General features: G+C 38.0%; 1 protein-coding gene across 44 annotated transcripts in view; it reads right to left on the bottom strand.

The window, feature by feature from the left end:
* Positions 1-21,584, bottom strand: part of mef2aa (myocyte enhancer factor 2aa) — a 91,007-nt gene that overhangs the window by 28,704 nt on the left and 40,719 nt on the right. For all 44 annotated transcript variants that reach the window (XM_084124464.1, XM_084124458.1, XM_084124446.1 and 41 more), the window contains one exon: positions 19,632-19,835. In XM_084124464.1, the coding sequence (XP_083980590.1) occupies positions 19,632-19,835 (204 nt within the window). The remainder of the gene's footprint in view (positions 1-19,631; positions 19,836-21,584) is intronic.

The following is a 21,584-nucleotide window of genomic DNA, read 5'->3' as shown; positions in this document are numbered from 1 at the left end:
TGTCACTGCTAAAAAAAAATCAGTCAATGGAGGAAAATATTCGGTTTAACACAACCTCTGCAGTAGAGTGAATAAAAGAAAGATGTGGAAAGAATTTTGTATAATCTTAGCTTAGATAAAGCATATCTGCTGTAATGTTTACATGCTCAATCATATATTGTTGCATTCAAAATGGAGGCATGGTTTCTCTCTGGGTGACTGGTGTACTGTAATCTGTCCTAACCTCATTTCTAGCAGGCATCTCCATATCTTTGGCCCTACAGAGTCGTCCCTGTAGCAACACTGAGCAGCATGCTAATCCTTATGACATCACCACTGTGTCCAGTGCATTTTGTTTTAGCATGATTATCCAAGCGGAGAGTGAGCAGTACCCTTAAAACTTTGAGCAGAGAGGAAGTCAGTAGGAAAATATGTTATCTGTTGAGGAATACTGTACAACATTTTTTTTAAGTTGTAAATAAAACAAAGATTACTGGAGTATGTTTTACAAGAAAATACTATTTCAGTCTTTTCTACTTCAAAATTTCATACTAAATTCATGTGTGTAATACACTAGCAATTCCTGAGTAAAAATTGTTTCAAAGTAAATCCTACACCATTTTTCAATATAGTCAGCTATCATTACAAGGAACTTGCACTTCCACTTTCTTTGTCCCTCACATGCTCACTGATGCCTATTCAATCAGAACAACATGACATAACAAACCAATAATGGAAAAAAACGGCCGTTATAATAATGCATATGGCTATACTAAGAAATGTCTCAGTGTGCTGCACTTCAGATCTCATTCTATGGGCTATCGAGTCAAAAACCAGGATGTGACCTCATGCGTGTCCTTCCTGCCTCTGTGCTATTGTCTGAGCGCTCCTCTCAGAGGAAGCTGGACAGCGGGGGCTCGTTTTCAGTAAGCGGTAATTATGATTTCTGCGCAGCTGTTTAGAAAAAAACAACATACTGCGAAATGCGCCTCCCCACCCGACAAAATCTACAGTCGTTCTCACGTAGGGTGCATCTCTTTCGCCACGTACCATAGTTAAATACTGCTGGTTGACCGCTGAGATTGCTGTTTTTATGTGAATACGCCATTTCATATTAGCTAGTAAGAGTGTGTTACACTTCCAGGAGCAATAGTTTCCCACAAAGACAAGCAGATGTTCGTAGACTGTAGGCTGGCGGGTTTGATCAAGCTATTAGCAGCCACAGTGAGGGAAGGAACGCTTTCACAATCAAGGGTATTTTGAGACATGAGAGCAGATTGGGAATTGAAACCAAAATTGAGGTGAAGGCATATCAAAGTCATCGCTCAAGTTTCCTTGCAACGATGTTGCTCTCCAATCCCACTGGCCTAAATAAATGATCTCATCTATTTAACAGTCACATCTACAGTAAAACTATTACAGTTAATGACGAACAAAGGGAGGAAAGAGTTGAGAGATTTCGATGAGACAAATTAATCGTTTTCCTCATCCTTCCCCAATACCCATTTCCTCCCGAGCCCGATAGTCTTTCTCTTTCTCACTACCTGTCTTTCATTCCCACCCGTCTTGACCCACAGACTGGATCATTAGCCATCAGAGCCCTTGAAACAATAGCCCCCCCCGAACCCCTCCATTCCTGCTCTCCTCTAAAATATTCATAAGGACAATTAGGAGTTCCGATAAGGCAGAGAGGAGAAAGCAGAGAGGGTAGGTCGTGCCAGCAGGACGTCTGTTCTGTAACACTCTATACCCCTGCCACCGAGCAGGCCTCATCAATCTGTGAGAGCGCACCTCTCCTCACGTACCTCGCCTCCTGAAAACCACTGGCCTTGACCGCGGCCTTGATACTCACATTGTGTGGTATGTTAGGTCAAAAGATGGGGCACAGAGGTGACGAATGGGCTGGCAAACATATTTAACAAACAGCCCTATGGGCTTGTGGTGGACTGTTTCACACAGGCATTTATATATAAGGTGGTCGTGGTTTTGCCATTTTTCAGGTCATCAACTGTTAACAAAATAATTTCCTGGACTCACAAAACACGGTGGTTTCAGGTTCAAGTCGCACGTAAAAACGCTAAGTACGCTTTGTTTGATTAAAAAGACACTAGATACAGATGCTGTAAATACACCTACAAGTGTCTGTAATCTCGATAAGCCTTTAAGTGAAGTGCACATACATATAATGATTGTTTGGGCTGATCTGCAGTACTGCAATGAAACTTTACTTTGAGTACACATTTGTCTTTCATGGAAAGAAGAAGACAAGCCTCCTACACATGACTCAGATAGAGAAAAAAATGGTTTCCATGAAAAGGGAGGGCATTATGGGAGAGGTTATCACTTTACTCTTCAGTAAATTGGGTGTTCTGTGCTGTGTTGCTGTCCTTACACTAATTCAAGTGGAAAGGAAGAAACAGAGTAGGTGTGCATTTCTTCATTTCCCTTGCATCCCAAATCATTTCTTGTTTTGCAATTACAAATTAGTTTTGTAAAATTAGGAACACGAAACCTTAACCCCTTTGACACATTTGGGAATGTGTTATACAGCAAACTTTCTTTGAAGTCAAATCCGCCAAGTTTTTACAATGAATCAAAGCATATGCAAAAACCAAACCATAAGCAGTGTCAACTGATTTAAAATCCTTCCTCAGGCGGTCCACATCACCACTAAGATCAATTCAACCCACTCCTGCAAAGAACAAACAATACATCACTGAAAGAATTTTAATTGAAAGCATAACAATCGCTGCATGTGCCAGTTTTTGAATGCCGAATAATAATTTCACCAAACTGCCGGACTGCCTGCTTCCTCTACATTAGAAATCATGCCGGAGTAAGTAAACATGATCTTTCACATTCAACAGTGTTGAAATCATTACAGAGGCTATTTGGTCTTACGTCATCTGAGAATAATTCATGGCTGAAATTGGCAAACACGTGCCAGATCGCTGAGCTGGGAACCATGGAACAGTATCTGAGGTAGAGAGAGAAAGAGAGAGAGAAGGCCCCATTTTTGCTCTTATTGAATTACATTCAATCATGTTTGCCCGTGTCGGAGATGCTTTTCCCCCTCCCACTGGAGAGTAATCAATAGTCAAAGAGGACACTTCCATTAGCTTTTGCGCCTGCTATCTAGGGAATGGTTCTGATGGTAACCAGGAAAAAGAAGGGAGGGAGGAGAGAGGTTTGTTAAGTTCAAGTAGACTGGGCACTTCATTGTTTTCATTTTTGCTTCCATTACACTGCTATGTTCTGCATCTAAGCATTGAAAATGAATGAAAGCCTCTTAATTGAGACCATTGAGATATTCTAGTACCAATACCATGAAAAGCAAAGTTCTATTGATTCCAATACCGGCCCCGAAAATGTTTTTGTCATGTCCATTTCTCTCAAAACATACAGTAAGTTTGTTAGAAATATTATGAGAATACAGGGATGTATTCAGAAATATTTTCTGTTTGTCTGTCAATATGACTTTTTTCCTAGAGGACCTAGATAACCTATAGAGGAGAGGGCAGGCATGGATCTGTCATAGACACACCTATCAGGACTTAAAAGGACAGAGAGCACAAGGGTGAAGACAGCTGCCAGATGTGGCTGCTCTTGTACTCTTTTTCATTCAGCCATCTGACATGTGAAGTTAAATAAAACAAGCAAAAGCAGTCAATGGACACCTCAAAAATAACCAGTTATAAAGAAAAACAAAAACATTTTAAACTAAATTTACTCAAAACTAAAAAATATATATATTGGCAAGGCATGACCAAACAATATATAGATCTATCGAAATAACAACCAATAAAAATATGAGAATAATTTATATATTTCATTATATGTATATATATATATATATATATATATATATATATATATATATATATATATATATATATATATATATATATAATCTCATTGTTGGTAAGAAGAACTAATAATTAAATATTCATAACTAAATACATTCATGTCAAGAAAGAATCCAACAGTTTACGCAGGATTAACTATCCAAATTAAAGTTTTGTTGTAAGTTAATTTCGCTTGACTGGAAGGATGGCTTTATTGATTTCTGTTCATTACACTGAGCTATTAGCAGATTAAACACTTTAATTAGTTCAGTTGATAAACTGGCCTTTAATAAATGGTAGGAGCTCTGATTCAAGGTTGAAATCATTGCGATCCTAGAACCAGGTTGAGTTTCTATGTAACTATTTCCATAATGTTTCCAAATCAATATGAGTTTTTCAAAGTCAATAATCTCAAAAGGGCCAAATGTATCATTTGTCTCAACACTAGTTAACACTTTTACAGTCAGTTCAATAGTCACTATATGTAGGCAACTGGTTGTAGGCCAGTACAAGGAAAATATTGTGGGCACCAATTTGCCTAATGTTCCTTGGAAAGCCTAAACAATAGTTTCAGCTACTGTATGTGTTTTGTAGGAACTACTAGATTGTAACAAATTACTTCAGTGAGGGAGACAACTACAGATAAACATCAGTAAATAAAAAAAGAATAGAAAAGAATAGAATAGAAAATCTACCAGTTTATAAACATTTATAAAACATGAAGTACAGTTTTACTGAACAGTATCGATACGCAGATGAGAAACAGCGTATTTATCCAGTGAGCTGAGAGTGAAAATGATAGTTCAGAATTAGTCATTCATTTGCAGCGTGCTTCATCCCCCTCTTGTTTCCTCTGTGAATAAGCACCAGGGTTATTTGCTCAGAGTCAGCGCATCTATGTTCAAGCACTTGAGATTAGAGCCTGCCTCATTAGTCTCATTGGAGACTAATGTTTACCAAAGACCCACCTCGCTCTGGGCCTTTTGTTGCTTTGTCTTTTTTTTTTTTAATTCAGCCTCTTGAAGAAGGCCTGGTTTTTAAATGAAAAATATCAGTTTTGCTAGAAAATGAGAATGAGAATGAGAAAGAGAGAGAGAGAGAGAGAGAGAGAGAGAGAGAGAGAGAGAGAGAGAGAGAGAGAGAGAGAGAGAGAGAGAGAGAGAGAGAGAGAGAGAGAGAGAGAGATAAAAAGAAGGGGTGGGGGTTAAAAAAAGTTCTTCTGACGTCAATGAGGCACGACACGTGCTAAAAACAAGAATCTCTTGGCAGTAACCAGGTAACAGGCATCATGCTCAAAGGAAGAAGGGACGTTCTCAAAGAGCACAGCGAGAGGGAACAAGACATTCGCTTCAGTGTTTCGAGTTCATCAATACGTACAGTTTACACATGAACCCTAGTCTTCTAAAATGTGCTCTCCTAACTGATGCATCATAGATAATATGGCCATGTACAGTCAATTTTCCACTTATGCGGTTGCTTGGAAGCATAATGTTTGGCTTGATGTGGCGCGCAGTCTTACTTTAAATCCTTTAACGTTGTATGTCCTTTATATTCGCTTCCGGGAGAGATACTTTAAGTGAAAGAGGAATATTCTGCTGCCACTGATTCTTGCTGGTCTCTGTTGTGAGGTAAACACTAAACTGTGTTTCCACAGCAACCTGGTCACACTTTACATGGGAGACAGAGGGAAAAGAACAACAATTACCACGAATTCAGACCTTGAATCTAGAGAGCTGTCAGAGAGACAGGGTCTTATAGAGTGGCTATCAGAAGAATAAACCACATGTAGCTCTTTGTTTCAGAAGAGAGAGAAAATGGCATGTTCCAAAGAGGGGCTGTGCTCTTGTTCTAGAGTAGACTGAAAGCCCAGAGGAAAGGGAGTCCTTGTCCTATAAAAAAGGGCACTTTGAAAAGCTGCAGGAGGCTTGATTCAACACCATTATTGTTGCAGCTCTTAGTGTGGTATATAAAGACAGTGCTTTTTTAACCTGACATGTGCACTTCACTCCAGTAAGAATAGGCCATTCATTTACAAAATGTGACTTTTTTTTATGAGGCCATCAATGTGTGGTTTATTTCAAATGTATATCTTTCAACCTGAGAACTGTTAGTTGCACAAACTGTAGAAAACTATGCATAAATAATAAGGTTATTAAAAATAAAATTTGTTTGCTTTGTAAGCCCGTCTGGATCGGTCCAAAGACGGCATCCGATAGAACGGGTGAAGGTCTCTGCGTGTTACTGTCTTTCCGCGTGGCAAAGTATTTAATTCCATTTAAGCTTTTATCTGACTCCATTTTATATCGACATCGAATTTAGGTTAGATTGGTCAATTATATAATAGTTTAGCAATACATTTGATTGTTCTATTTAACTCTTTACTTATATTTTACCCATTCATATTTAGGGCTGGGTATCGATTCAGATGTTACAATTCGATTCGATTTCGATTCGCAAGCTCTCAAATCGATTCGATTTCGATTCTCGATTCGATTTTCGATTTCGATTCTCGATTCGATTTTCCGATTTCGATTCTGAATTAGATTTCGATTCGACTCAATGAATATTTAATACAAATCCTATATTTATTAAAAAAAGAAAAAGAAAAGAAAAGAAAAGTGAACATAAGTTTTCAAGTGTTTAATTAATAAAAAGAAATTAAGAGTCACAAACCTGTATATTAAACTCTTTTTATTTTAGGTACACTTGGGTATTAAAACAGAACCCAACTCTATATTTCAAATGCATACAATGAATAGACAGGATTTTGATGCAAGATGAAAAATTGATGCTGAAAATTGGACAAGTCAGAACAGTCACATGTCTTGATCAAACAGGTTAACAATCCTCACATAAACCCATATAAAAACATTGCATATAATTTTTATCTGTGCCCTTCCTGTCTAACAGCTAGGCCATATACATAAATTGAATAAAGTTATCAAACAGTCTGTGCTGCATTAATTATAAATTATATATAGACTAATCAAAGTTAAAAAAGTTCTTTAGTCAAGAGCAGTGAGTGTTTTTCTCTGTTCCCTTTGTTATTTGATTAACTTTAACGACAGAGATAATTAGTGGCTACTGTGTACTGTCCCTTTAAGACCAGCCGCTGTTGACAGAGACGCGGATCTCACACGCGCCTCATTCTCTCACAAGTCATAACTCTTCACGTTCATCATAAGACTGCTCTTATGTTATGAAAATACTCAACAAAAAGACATTTTGGCATTATTGTGTGTTTTATTGTTCGTTCAAGCGCGAAAGATAACTCTATTCTGGGCTGTCTTGTGCGCACGCACGATATCATCGCAAGTTTTTCTGTGTCACAGTCAGGACATTCACAGGCAGCGAGATCTATTTTGTCTTGTCGCGTATGAATGGTTTAAAAGCATTTGCATGAATAAGAGCGGGATCATGTAACACTAGCCAAAGGATGACAAAAAATTAACAGATGCTGCATTGCGTTAAAAGCCCAGATTTGTTTATTTCATACAAAATCGCAGCATTTTGCGTCATATAGCCTAATTGCGTATAGGCTTGACATCGCGATTGCGATATGATTAAACGTGCAGCACTAATTGAGGTTATTTTATGATTTAGATAAAACTAACATAAAATCTCACAGCATTAGCTATAAAATTGAGTTTGCAAGCCTATATGAACAGTGGGTAATAGATAAATAAAGATGGAAAAAAATCGATTCTTGGCGTTTGAGAATCGATTTTGAATCGACCACATTTTAAAAAACGATTAATCGAAAAATCGATTTTTTTGCCCAGCCCTATTCATATTAGGAAGCTATGTTGCTCAGAGGGTCCTCACACCTTGTTTAACGTGGGTCTCACGATCACAAGCTCGCCAGCTTCGGTCACCAAACAGAGGTAATTTCTATATACCTGAGATTGGTCGCATTCACGCTTACACAATCAAAGATACTTTGGTATAGCCCCCATGGAATTGCATACACCTGAATTTAACGTAACATTTTTGTGCACACCCACAGCAGTTAACAAGATATCTCTAAACTCTACACACCTTATTACCTTTTTGGTTTACTTCTGTGGGAATGAGGCCTTTGTACCAGTCGCACTGAGACATTTCAAATGATACCAAACATGTATAATACTGTATGATAATTGTTCATATTAAACCATATAGATTTTTGGGTGAATTCAGGTAGGGATGGGTGAAGAGAAAGATGTGTAAATTGGGAGGTGATCAACTCAAGTGTGATCGTGTCTCAAATGGGGATGGTAATATAGCAAGAGAGGTATTTTTTGTTCCTTTGAGAGTAGCCCTCTCTTCCAGTTCTTCCCGTTTTTCCAGTCTTACACTAGGAACAAATTACTCTTTTTGTATGACACTATCCTTTAACAAAATGTTACAATCCTCTGGTTAAATTCAAACTCTCAAATATATCACACCCCCATTCAATAGCATCCAAAAGGAATGTTTTTTTGCTCAGAAGTGGCTCTTTTAGAATTATAATGGAATTCTCAGTTATGTTTCAGTTAAGTATCACCTTCTCAGATGTTTCTCTTAAAAATCTTTGAGAAATAAAAAAAAAACAGTACTACTACGTGACACAATACTATGTGACATATAGTAGGAGTGTAGAGATAAAAAATGGATGTGGATAGATTAGCTAAGATTATGTGGTCTTAGAAGAATTTGTTCAGACATATTTCACACTGAAATAACTAAATTCTGATTGCAGACGTTGCTATCTTGGAGAATCTAAGCATATTAAAATTTATATAAGAAAAAATCTGAGAGGCAGGAGACTACTAGCCTAGAAATCTAGACGCACCCTAGCGGCAGCAAAATTTATTTTGCAGCCAGGGTAGTCTAGCAACTCTCTATTGGCTTTCGAGCTGTAAAAACCTAAATTGGGTCAGGCCAATCACATCGTGTATAGAGTAGGCAGGCGGGCTTAACATAATGACGACAGAGTTGCTACGGTTCCCTGCTACTTGAAAACAAAGAATGGCTGCTGCTGGAGAACAGTCTTTCGAATCGGCTTTGGCCGCGACTCTGGAGGACTTGGAGTTAAGTTTTTCTTTGAGAAAAGAGCAAAGAACGGCACTTAAGTCATTCTTTAAAAAGGACGATGTGTTCGTAGTTTTGCCGGCCAGATTCAAAAGTTGAATCTATCAACTAACGTTAGCTCCGCTGTTGGGAAAACGCTCTGGTTGGTTGAAGCGCTGTCCTATTGCGTGCAGAGTGAATTTGAAAGACAGCCGTTTATCCCGCCCCTCGGATTGAGCCGTGTCTATGGTGAGTTGCCAGACCTAACATCTTGATGTAGGTCTGGCTTGCCAGGCTAGGAGACTACTGCAATATTATCAATTTATTCTGTGAGTCATTTCAGTGCTTTCTGGGTGAAACAACTGATATATTTAAGATATTGTCTGTAATATTATCTTCATTCTGGTCCTAAATGTACATTTTAACGTTCTGGTATGACTCCTCTTATTATAATTAGCAGAAATGACAACACTTTCCTTCAGAAACTACCAGAACTACGCTGACTCAGAGAAGAGGAGTGTTTGTTTTTAGTCTGCAGGTTGACAAAACACGTTATTTAAGCAAGCATTGGTGGAGGAGAACTGTTGCCACAGTTTGGTCATTGATTTACCCTAGTGATAAGAAAACAATTCTACTTAAACTATTTATTAGGTAAACCGCCTCTTTAAGATGAGGTCAAACGTTCCTTATAAAATCTTCATGTACAAGGTCGAATGCAGAAGGCATTTCTTTCTTGTCACAAACAGACTTCATTTTTAAACAGTTACGAAAAATATCTAACAACCCTAAAATGTATCTCCATGTGATTCATAAATAGTGGATACTTTTCTAATGTAAATCTATATAACATAACAATTGCTTCTACCTATGAATCATTAAAATAATTTTTAAAACTTACCCACATTCAAATGTTGATAAAGAATGCAAAAAAAGAATGCATGAAGCTTAAAAGAGAGGCTCTGTTCTTTCCTTTGATATATTGCATGTTCAGATATTCATACAACTACATATTCTGGGGGCCATAAAAGTTTTGTGAAAATGATTAAAAATGCTGGCGGTGACTAGCAACTTTTTTTTAAAACCGCTGGAAGGACTATTCAATTATAAGCAAGTTTAAAGTACATCAAATCATCCACAACCTAGAAAACACTCCCTAAATCTCTGCATGAACATGCCAAGGATCATTCTGAAGGATCTACAGCATACAACTGAGAATGTGTGAAAGCACAACTATAATTTGCACAAAAAAAAGTGACCCAGTTGCAATGAGGGCAAATATTCTGTGGTCAGATGAGACCAAGATAGAGCATATTCACCAAAATTCACAATAATATGTGTGCTGTACGTTCACACTTCAACAAATACCATCAGCGAAGTTTGGTGGTGATGGCATCATGCTATGGAGCTGCTATATGAAAATGATGAGAAAATCAAACAAAAGACAGACTAATAAAATAATTCCTCCTTAGTCTACGCAACAATTATAATGTAGAGTGTCAGCTCATTATTAAGAATCATATTGGAGAGATACTGCACATATATCAGAATATCCTAAAGAAGACACCTTTCCTTTATGTCAATACAGCTGACATTTTCGTTTGACTTAATAAGCACTTTAATATGAAGACTGCTCGATGTGAGAGTAAGCGGCATAAAAAAAAGAAGGAAGGAAAGCAAGAGAGTGGCAGTAGATGAGACATTAAAGAGCGAGCAGTGGGAATTGAGAATAGAGAGAAACGGAGATCACTGAAATGAAGTGATATGTTACAGATCATAAGGGAAATTAGACTAGATTTAATAAGTAGTTTATCAAAACAGTGTGAAAATCAGACGACAACTGGCAGCTGCTAAAAAAGGACAATGACAATGAATATAACAAAAATGATTAACTAAAAAAAGTACTAATTTACAGTAATTTTACTGAATGAGAAGATCATGTCAAAAAAAAATGTTTTTGGAAGACCTGAGAATTTTATATTTTATTTTATTTTTATAAAATGCTATGGAGCTACTTATAAAAAAGTTAAAAAAATAAAAAAAATGTATGCAATTATTGATCAATGTATTTCCGGAAAAACTGAGGACACTGTGCGTGTGGTTTAAAGAGCCACCCAGGATGAGCCGAACAGTGTAACTGACCATGCATCCCCCCTTCAGCCTTTTCAAATGTCAAACATGGCTTTAGCAGATCACACAGTCAATCTGGCCCCTGGCCAGCCCAAAGTCAAGCCACTAAGTTAAGCGCTAGCCAATTAAAATGCAATCTTTTCTTGCGTGTTGTCGTCTGTGCATATCAAGCGCAAATTAAGCTCCTGGCCCTTTTTAGATTAATCCTCGCAGACTAGGTTAATAGTCCAGAACCGTAGGGGTCGTCTGCCCCGCCAGAGCGTGAGGTGAGTGGCGTCATTGTGCGAGTGAGTGATCCTTTAGAGCAGTGCCTGCCAAAACCTCAAGGAAGGACTCGGATGCCCCTGCTTTCAGCTGGAGATTGCTGCATGAACTCTCAAAGTGACTTCATTTACTTGGTGAAACAATGACAATCAAATTAAAAACATGGACTAGGTTAAAACGAGATAAATTATGTGTGTTCGTCCCTTAGTCATCTTTCCAATAGTATCAAACGATAACATCCGGACAACAAGAGAGCAGAAAGAGCTCTGTTAAGTCTGGTTTCCCCACTAGTAAGGCAAGGCAAATGTGATTGGAAGGACACTCAGGCCTGAATATGGTGCCTGTTAGCAGGGCTCTATTATCTGGATATGTCACCGTTAAAGATACCAGCACTCCAGCCCTGATCTGTCTCTGAAACATCCCAGACAGGCCCCTCTGAGACACGCTGCCGCTAATGTTTGGAAAATGAGCTTAGCAGCTAAGTCTTAATCAACAGGGCCATATAAATAATACTTCCATTAGACTGCCACCTAAGCCTGCTAAGAGAGGGATGAATTTGTCATTTTCATGGTATTAACAACACATACTGAGAGACAACTGAGTCCTCTCCTCGTTAGAGCAGGCTAAATGTTGACAAATGACATGCTTTATTTTAAAATATAATAATATTTCACAACTTCACTGGTTTTACTGTATTTTTGACTAGATGAATGCAGCCTTGGACACATCTTTCAAAAATCTAGCCCACCTCAAACCTTTGAATGGCAGTATAGCTGCTAATTTCTAAAATTAGACAAACGGGCTGATTCACTGTACAAAATGGCCAAATTTAGTGTAATGAAATTACACATCAATGGACATCAAGGCCAATGAATGGTGGATCCATGGGAGTTTTCCCAACAGTTCATAAAAATAAAAATCACAGACTAGTTTTCTTTAAAAATGCCATGATTTCAATTTGTCTTGTCAAAGTCAATTTTACATCTGTGTTGCTTAAAGTGTAAGCATGACTTAAATCATTCCATCACTATTAATTTAGACTAATCAAATCTAAAGACCATATTTTAATAGGCAGACTTAAGGGATTTGGACCGAAGTGTTCATCTCCATCTCTCACTTCTCGCACTGTTGCTTTTCTTTCTTTCTGCCACACTCTTTCCATCCTCACATCAGCAGGAGGAGGATAATTGATCAATCATGCTAATTGAACAGTCTGGCCAGCTAGCTCACAGAAGCAGATGTGCCAATTTGCATTCATTAAGGCAGAGTCGGGTCTTAATCACCGCACAGGCTTTGATTGACAGCACAAACAATTCAATGCAAAGCTCCCAACAAAACAGTAAAATTCAGCTCAGCAGCTATAAAAATAAATGCAATTATCTTGCAAAGTGTGCACATTTACAGAAAAAAACTTCACAAGTCTTACAGAGGCGTTGTAGCACTCGTACAAAAGTGCTCTGATAAAATGACGATTGATTTAACAGCTTTGGCAGCATTACTGATATAACACAAAGTCGTGTGTTGTGTTGAATGTCCCAAAAATCCCCAGACCCAATGACATCAGCCAGAGTGTTGAATAAAAGTCCCTTATCAAAAATATCTCCCTCCCCCAGTGCCACAGCATAGCCTCATTTCCTTCCTCTCCTCCCCAGACACAGGCTCCTTACTACATCCACATCCAGAGCCAATAGAAACTGTGAGCGAGCTCTTGTTACGAGCTCAAGTGCTTCTATACGAACATGAATATGCATAGCATAGCTAATACAGTTGCATGGCTGTTTGGAGGCGCTTGTATGCCGATTGCAGCTTCAAAGGTTCAGATGAAAAGCAAGAGTGACTGCTTTTGGTCCCATGCTTGTGATAAAACAATGGTGTTATTCACACGGAACAAAACAGGAATCTCATGCAGAAAAGCTGACATTTGGGAATGGTCAAGATTTACATATCCTGCGTCTCTTGATTATGCCTTTTCCAGGAAATAATTCTCAAAAGAATTACTCGAGACTAAGATGGCAATTTTCAAAAATTCTGTTAAGTGCAAACTAATTAAAGTAACAGTTCACTCAAAATGAAAATTGTTTCAACATTTATTATGATGAGAGAATTTCCGTTTTTTGGGTAAACGGTCCCTTTAAAAATGATTGTATTATATTTGCTATGCTTTCTTTGTTGATATGTTACAGTGGTACTGTCTACTGTACTGGTCGGCCTTTGAATATTTCTTCAGGAAAGAAAAAAGCATTTGCTTTTTAAAACCACACACAACAATGCAAGCCTCTTACGGAGGCCTAAAACATTTGCCTGAATCATTCCCTGATTTGCTTACTATTTGAGCCAGGTAAATGACAACTCAGACAACAACTAGAGTATTGCAAAAGGTCAGCCGGCCGTTCACAAAAGCACACCCACCGGTTCGGTTATTTGCAACATGGTGAGAGTGGCGGAAAAAAAGTAATACATGTAAATCTCAAAGCAAACATACAGTACACCATGTGAATGTAAGTCTGCAGCCTAACTTCTCCCAGCATTCAATAGAAAGGCTGTTAGCTGGGTTCACTAATGTGTTCAAACCATGATAATATGGGCTAATGAGAATGGACTGATATCAGCATGGCTGAGTAATGCTCTCGAGAGCATCTAACAGAGGCGAGGGGGTAAAAGGGACAAATGGACGCCACGTATCTGCTGTGAAGTTGATATCTGATTTCAAGGAATCCTATGTGCACACTGAGAAGCCTGTATTCAGAATACCAGCGTAGAGCTACTAAGATTTCATTACCTCCAGTTGGAGAGGAACAAGAGAAAGGATGATTTAATTATTTTAATTACCTGCAGCAGCTTTTTCATTTGGAGCACAAACAGAATTCAATTTGAAACACAACAGGAACTATAAGGACATTCTTTAGACAGGACAACTGTAAAGTATTTTTCGCTCATTCATACAGTCTTTGTTTTATTCATTAAAATTGACATACAGTAAGAGGAAATTCAATAACGAGTCAAATTCAAATGAATTAAAGGAATGTATTGATATTTGTTAAACTATTACCACAGAGAATTATTTCAGCTTGTTCCTCAGTTTGACAAAACAAGGAAATATCACGTGTAGAATAATACACTAACATTGCGCCAGGATAGACTTTCTGTTGAGCATGTCAACCTGAGACCAGTGTGATAGAAAAGTTTTTACAACTTGTCAACTAGTCATGATCATGTAAAGTCGCTAAAAAATGGTAAATATCGCATTGAAAGTGCATCGATACCAGAAAGAGACCAATTATTATTTTAATGTCCTTGGTGATAACTGATAAATGGAAAATATCAAAATTATATTATTATTAATCTACTCCTTAAATGTTACAAGTGAATTTAGGCATCACAACAATATAAAGTGCATGAAAAAGTATTCGCTAAAGATAACATTTTACAGTATTGTTAATTTTGTAGTGTTTTAATTATTAATCTTTTGTGAAATTTAGATTACTAAAAATAAAGGAAATAATTATGCACAAATCGACAATACCAATAATTAAAAAAGAACTCTAATATCATAATTTAACAATATGGTACTAATATATTGTGCATCCCTAGTTCCACCCACAAGAATTACTTCAGTAACTAATAATTAGATGAACAATATAATTCACAGCTCAAATAATACATGCATTTATGATGTACACTAACTAATATAAACATTTTACAAAAAATATGAGCAATTTGGAAAATATTTTCCACTGTAGACTCTCTTGTAGTACACTTTTTGTTTAACAAATTCAAGAATGAGACCAAATAATTGTATGTGCTAACAGCATGACATATTCTGAACCCATAAACAGTGAATATGCCTTAAATACATCAATAACCTGACTTATTTCACAAAAGGTCAGAGAACTTCCACGGCCTTTATAAAAGTGAAATGTATGGGGCTGTTCTATTATACACAATTTCTAGACTGAGGTCCATCATACATGAAAAGTCCTTTCAACTCTACTTCCTTTCATATTCTCTGAGCAATGCAAAAGGTGAGAACAAGGACAAAGTGTGCTAGTGGAGACCCAATACTGTGGAACACCAGTGGTCCTTAAAGACCCCTGCGAGACGTTGAATGGACATGCTCTGAGGAAACGCTCCATCAATCCTGCGCTGCTACTCAGTAAATAAAAGGGCTTGCTTCAGACCCACAGCCTTTGAAAAGGGAGACACAGATGGGATCGCGGCCACTTTTAATCAGACAGAGAAGTGGACAGGATCCACAAAGGGAGATTTCACGCAACGCTTCACCTGTCGCCTGGAGTGTTATTGAAGTTGAACCACAGTGCGGCAGGCGCACAGTCGCACACACACCGAAAACACACATACGCATGCTACTCTTTGCTCAGGCATGGTGATCTCGGTCTAGCGCTCCGGTACTGACTGCGGGCCAGACTTGAGACAAAGTCCATAGCCCTGAGCCTGGTCGTCACACTGTGCCCCACTCACACATCCATCTGTGGAAAGCAATACATCTGTTCCCCTGACTATGCAAGACCAGGCCTTTTGCTACAGATGGTGGTGGCAAGTAGGAATGTGACTTTTGATTTGACTTTTCACATGGAACAGGAATTTAAGCAAGTCAATGAAAAAGCAGCAAAGGATGCATTTGTTCTAGAGGACAGAAAAAAGTACAAATGAGGAAAAAAATGTGTGATTGTGTGTGTGGCATTTATCATTTTAACACAATTTATTTATTTAGATAAGTGTAAGTGCCTCCATGTGAAACACATTTCACCAAGATAAGGCAAGATGAAAGAGAAAAAAAATGCAAATGGGAGGTTTAGAGATGGCGGTATTGATTTGTTAAATAAATGTTTAACTCTTCACCTATTCTTTGACAAGCTAACTGCTTAACAAGAACAAAAAGTAAAGATTCAAATAACACTGGATCTGTGAGAAAGCAGTTTCTATATAGCTGGACAAACAGTCTACAGTTACTTCAGAAAAAGTACAACGAGGAGGAAATGGATCAAACTCCCACAATTTGAAAAATATCTAGAACCAAACTTTTGTAGCCTGTAAAAATGTTAATTTTAATTTTCAGGGATGCACCCTATTATATTTAGGCTGCTACTATGTTGGGTGAAAACTAATAAATATCTAATATTAAAAATTGTGTACTATTTTGTGTGAAAGAAATTACACACTAAAAACTAAAGATTAAATTTAAGCATCAGAAAATTATGTAGAGTATGAAAAAAATATTTGCTGTAAAATTTGTCAAAGATTACATTTAACAGTGTTATTAATAAATGTTGTGTTTTTAAAATATTAATTCATTGTCATCCATATGTTAAAAAGGAAATAATTGCACAATTAAAATATCTAATATCAGCCAATACCGATACATAATGATAATTTATTTACAAATAACTAATTTAATAACTAAATAACTAAACTAAATAACTAAAGACAAAAACGCTATATCATATATCACTAAAAAAAAAATACAGTTTTCAGCTTTCAGTGTAGCTTGATTTGAAATAAAGCAGCAAACTTTACAATGCATTTTTTTTTTTTTTTTTTTTGAAATTTGGTTTGAAATTTGTAGATTTCATTTGGAGATATCAATTTGCCCCCATTTAGCTAAACAGGAGCTGAACTTGAGTGCCTAAATTTTACGGGGTGTTGCCAAGATGGCCGAAGAGTGGACTGACATATCTTAAAAGGGCTTTGGGTTACTTTGGGTTCCTCTTTGTACAAGCCATTTGATTAATAATATCACTATATGGTATCCTCTTTCAGAATTGCACACTGTACAATATGAGAACACAGGTCTGTGTTGTTATGGATACAATCAATATTGCTGAGTACTGATATCCGTTGGTTATATCGGTATACTGTATAACTCCTGCACAGATCTTTACATGTGTCTCTATGGAGACATGCTGCCTTCAACCAAAATCAAAGTCAACAGCACTTTTGATGGAAGTCCAGGGCTGATATCTCTGCTCCTGGTTTCTCCAGCACTGTAAAACATGTAGCCAGGCAAGAAAAGAGAGAGGAGGCTTCAAAAAGCTTATTTCTGCTCTGCTTCTTTACGGCTGAAACCTCAGATAGAGAGCTGGCTGTGGGCGATCTCTGCAGCTATGAGTAGACGCTGGCCCACTGAGCAGGGACAAGGCTGCTTTGTTGGGACCCTTCATGCATTGGGTCAGGCTCCTACACAGTGGGCCGGAGGGCCGACGTGGGAAAGGCGGCAGCTTGCCACCAGCTTGCGTTCCACATCAGTAAGCGTCAGAAAGAAATCTGCTGACGCCTGATTGTGCAGATATACATGTTCTGCATGTGTTTGTTGATGTCCTACAAGACAATTGCAGGATAAAGCTAACCTTTTTTCACTTAAAAAAGGCGTCAAATGGCAATTTACAACAGCAAAGAGGCTCTTTAGTCATGCAAGAGGACGTTTTGCAACACAGAACACAGTGATTTCCAGTTCTTTAAAATCACAGAGGGAAAGGCACAAAGCCACTGAGAGGGGGCACAGCATCAGCAACCTCTTTAAAAGCTGTTGTAAAGAGGTAAAGCTGACATGGGGTGGCTGTTACATAAGGGGAAAGTGTGTCCATTCATTTTTAATGCAGGTGAGGGCCCTCTCGTTGCAGAAAAGAGAGCAGATGGGCCACTGATGGAGAGCTCAGGCCTTGTGGATGGCTCTGTGCATTCTTCTGCAGTTCTGCCATGCAGGTAATTCACCAGCAAGTGTCATCAGCATGAATAAAAGATAACATGGCCCAGCTGACTCCTTTTATGCAGTTTTAGACATTTTTTTTTTTAAGTAAAAGACTTTAAAGCAATGCTTTACCCAAAAATGAAAAGTCTGTCATAAATTCTGTTACTCACATATGTCATTCCAAACCTTTGTAAATTTCTTTCCTCTGCAGAACACACAAAAAAACTTTTTTGACCATAAAATGAAAGTCGATGGTCCAAACAACACTGGACCACACTGAATTTCAATATATGGACAAAAACAAAGACATATTTCAAAGCATCTTCTTTTGTGTTCCACAGAAGACAGAAAGCCATACAGGTACTGTATGGAATGACATGAGAGTGAGTAAATGATGACAATTTTTCATTTTTGGGCGAACTATCCCTTTATTTTACTTAAAAAATATCTAAAACTGCATAACAATTCATAGGATTTTGTGAATTGCATTCAAATCTTGCTTTACAACAGAAAATATCTAGTGAATGAGGATGCTTTCACGAGTACCATGCAGACAACTGAGAATATTTGAAAGGCTAAAAATATTATTTATGCATAATATGCCAATTTGTATTCACTTATGATAAAACCTTTCAAAACATTTTTTTGTCTGTATTACGCATGCTACACTGAAATTTTTTATTTCTATTGAGTAAGCAAGTGAGTACTGAATGATAAAAAAATGTAGAATGACGTCAAAGAGACGTTTTGAATGCATTTTTGTTCTTAGCTCACTGATGGTCTCGACCTATAAAACTGGAATGTTGCTTTTGAAAAATGAGGACAGTGCATGCTTGGCAAATGCTGCTTTCTGTGTACTGAACACTACAGTAGTATGGTTTTGGTTTGCACAGCACTCATATGGCCAGCTGGGAAGGCTTTATGATGAGCACACAGTTTTACGAATTGTATAAATGGGACATTTTTTACACACTCATTAATTGAGGCAAACATGAATGGTGGACAAAAAAAAAAGATGCAATGTGCCCAGTTCAGTTAGGGGGCTGTTACATGATCTATGCCCCTTTGTCAGTTGTGGTACTCAAATACGTCTGGACTTATCAGTGGCTGCAGACGTCCTGAACCCTATCTAAGCACGAATGAGAAGGAAACTGTCACATGCTGTCCAGACATCAGTTTGTCCTCCATGGTACTATAGAACAACTCATGCTGAACATTTGTGCATAGATAATTTCGGAACTTCAACTTAAAACTGATTGCTGTGTTAGACCTTAACAAACGACAACATATTTTCAGAGAATTAATATCTCATATTTTGATATATAAAGTATTTGCATTATATAACAAAAATTAAAATTGAGGGGAACTTCATGCATTCACAAAAATATTATCTTGGTTGGTTAAAAGTAAAAAGTAAGGAAAAAATGGCTACAAGAAGTGAAAATATTTCTGAGAAAAGCTCCAGCATAATTTATTTGCAGAAGCCACTTGTTTTTATATTATGTTTTCTAATGCAATGAAATTCAAACATTTTAAACTCAATGTTTTAAAGTCAATGTCCAAAAGTCCAATTACCTTTTGGGGCTTAGTACATCAAAAATGACATTTACAGTAAATGTAAAAATCCTTCAATCATCAAAGACTGGTCATTACAGGAATCAGAAGTAGGCCACACTCACCTCTACAATGTCAGAGTTGGTTCTGCTCTCGTGGGGTTCGTTGTATTCTGTGTACTTAAGTAGGACTTTGTCCATGTCAGTGCTGGCATACTGAAAGAGTTTGTTTGAACTGTTGAATATGATCAGGGCAATCTCACAGTCACACAACACGCTCAGCTCATAAGCTTTCTTCATCAAACCAAACTTCCGCTTTGTGAAGGTGACCTGTGAGGAAACAGAGAAAATAACAAGACATGCTCAGTAAAATGTTGTTTTATGTTTCTAACATTTTTTGCTCAACAGCCACTTTGGCTAGTGGTTTTCCAAAGTTACTAGCCACTCAGCATTATCACTGTCCACAATTTTGACATCGATATCATAGGGAAAACCTGCCATATAGAGTTTTTTTAAATATTATCTCATAATTTGGCAGCAGGTATTAGGCTGCTGTCACTTTAAGACCTGACACACGGATCCGTTATAGTGTTACACATGCATTTTCTGTCTCAACTGATTACGTTCACTTAAAACATAACTGACTGTGTTTACGTGAATACTTGCCAAGACCGGCATTTTGACATTATTTTGTGTGTATTTGACTGTTTAGCGCAATAAGCAGCAAAAAGAACTCAATTTATATATTCACGCACTTTGGGTGTGGGCACAAAATCTGTGGGAATGGGTAAAATTATGTGTAATCCCATGCTGAAATTCAAGCCCTGTAACACCAGCGATATTCATCCGGAGCAAATGAAACGAGTGAGTGAGGGAAGGCGGGTTTGTGTGTCAACTCGCTGCCAGAGAGATGAGAGAGCGAGAAAGCGCAGCTGGTATCGTGCATCTATGCTGCAGAAAATGAGTATTGGAAGCATTTCAGATATTTCAGTATCGACACATATCGAAAAAATCTATATTTTTGACAACACTGACCGCATTGGACTTAGTTTAGGATGGATGGATGGATGGATGGATGGATGGATGGATGGATGGATGGATGGATGGATGGATGGATGGATGGATGGATGGATGGATGGATGGATGGATGGATGGATGGATGGATGGATGGATGGATGGATGGATGGATGGATGGATGGATGGATGGATGGATGGATGGATGGATGGATGGATGGATGGATGGATGGATGGATGGATGGATGGATGGATGGATGGATGGATGGATGGATGGATGGATGGATGGGCCAAGTATGGTAACCCAATTTGTAACAAAAAATATATAATATTTTATAATATAAAATAATAATTTGTAAATTTTTGTATATTTGTCCTCTGCATTTAACAGTTAGAGTTAGTGCACACATTAGGAGAAGTGAGTAGTGAACACACTCACTGCAAACCATGGACACACACCCGGAGCAGTGAGCAGACATTTTTGCTGCGGTGCCGGGGAGCAATTTGGGGATAGGTGCTTTGCTCAAGGGCACCTCAGTCATTTCCTGCCAGAATTGAGAATCAAAACAATTCTCTCACTGTGGTGGTGGGTCTCCTTACAATGGTTTTGGACTGATTTTAGAGTCTTCTAAAAGTCTAATTGTTTTAGTGGTCTTCATCTATCCTGGGCCATGTTACTGCGAGATAATGAGTCGAGCAGACAGCAGAGATGCCACACTGATGTCATGGCAGGTCAGACAGAAGGTCAGTGTGAGTGAACGCAACAGAGGCTCCACAGCCTGTGCAATCAGCCCATTAGGGAGACAGCAGGCTCCATCACTCCTGCCTGCATCCCCTGACAGCCTCTTCCTGCAGGACCATCGCTGTAACACGAGCCGGCATGTGCGCTTCTGCAGGTCACACGAATACGCCCATAACTATCTGACTTTTCAAGAGATGACCGGCCATTATGCACCAAGCTATATGCTTTGCTTTAGATCTGGCTATACAGTAAGCCAAGCCAAGCATGTGTCCTATTATCCACAAGAAGCTCATTCAGGAGCCTTCAAAAGCCTGAAAATGATT

Source organism: Abramis brama (genome assembly GCF_963993115.1).
Source record: "Abramis brama genome assembly, chromosome: 9".
NCBI classification, from domain to species: domain Eukaryota; kingdom Metazoa; phylum Chordata; class Actinopteri; order Cypriniformes; family Leuciscidae; genus Abramis; species Abramis brama.
Note: the sequence above shows the minus strand (reverse complement) of the source record. Positions and strands in the feature narration are given on the sequence as shown.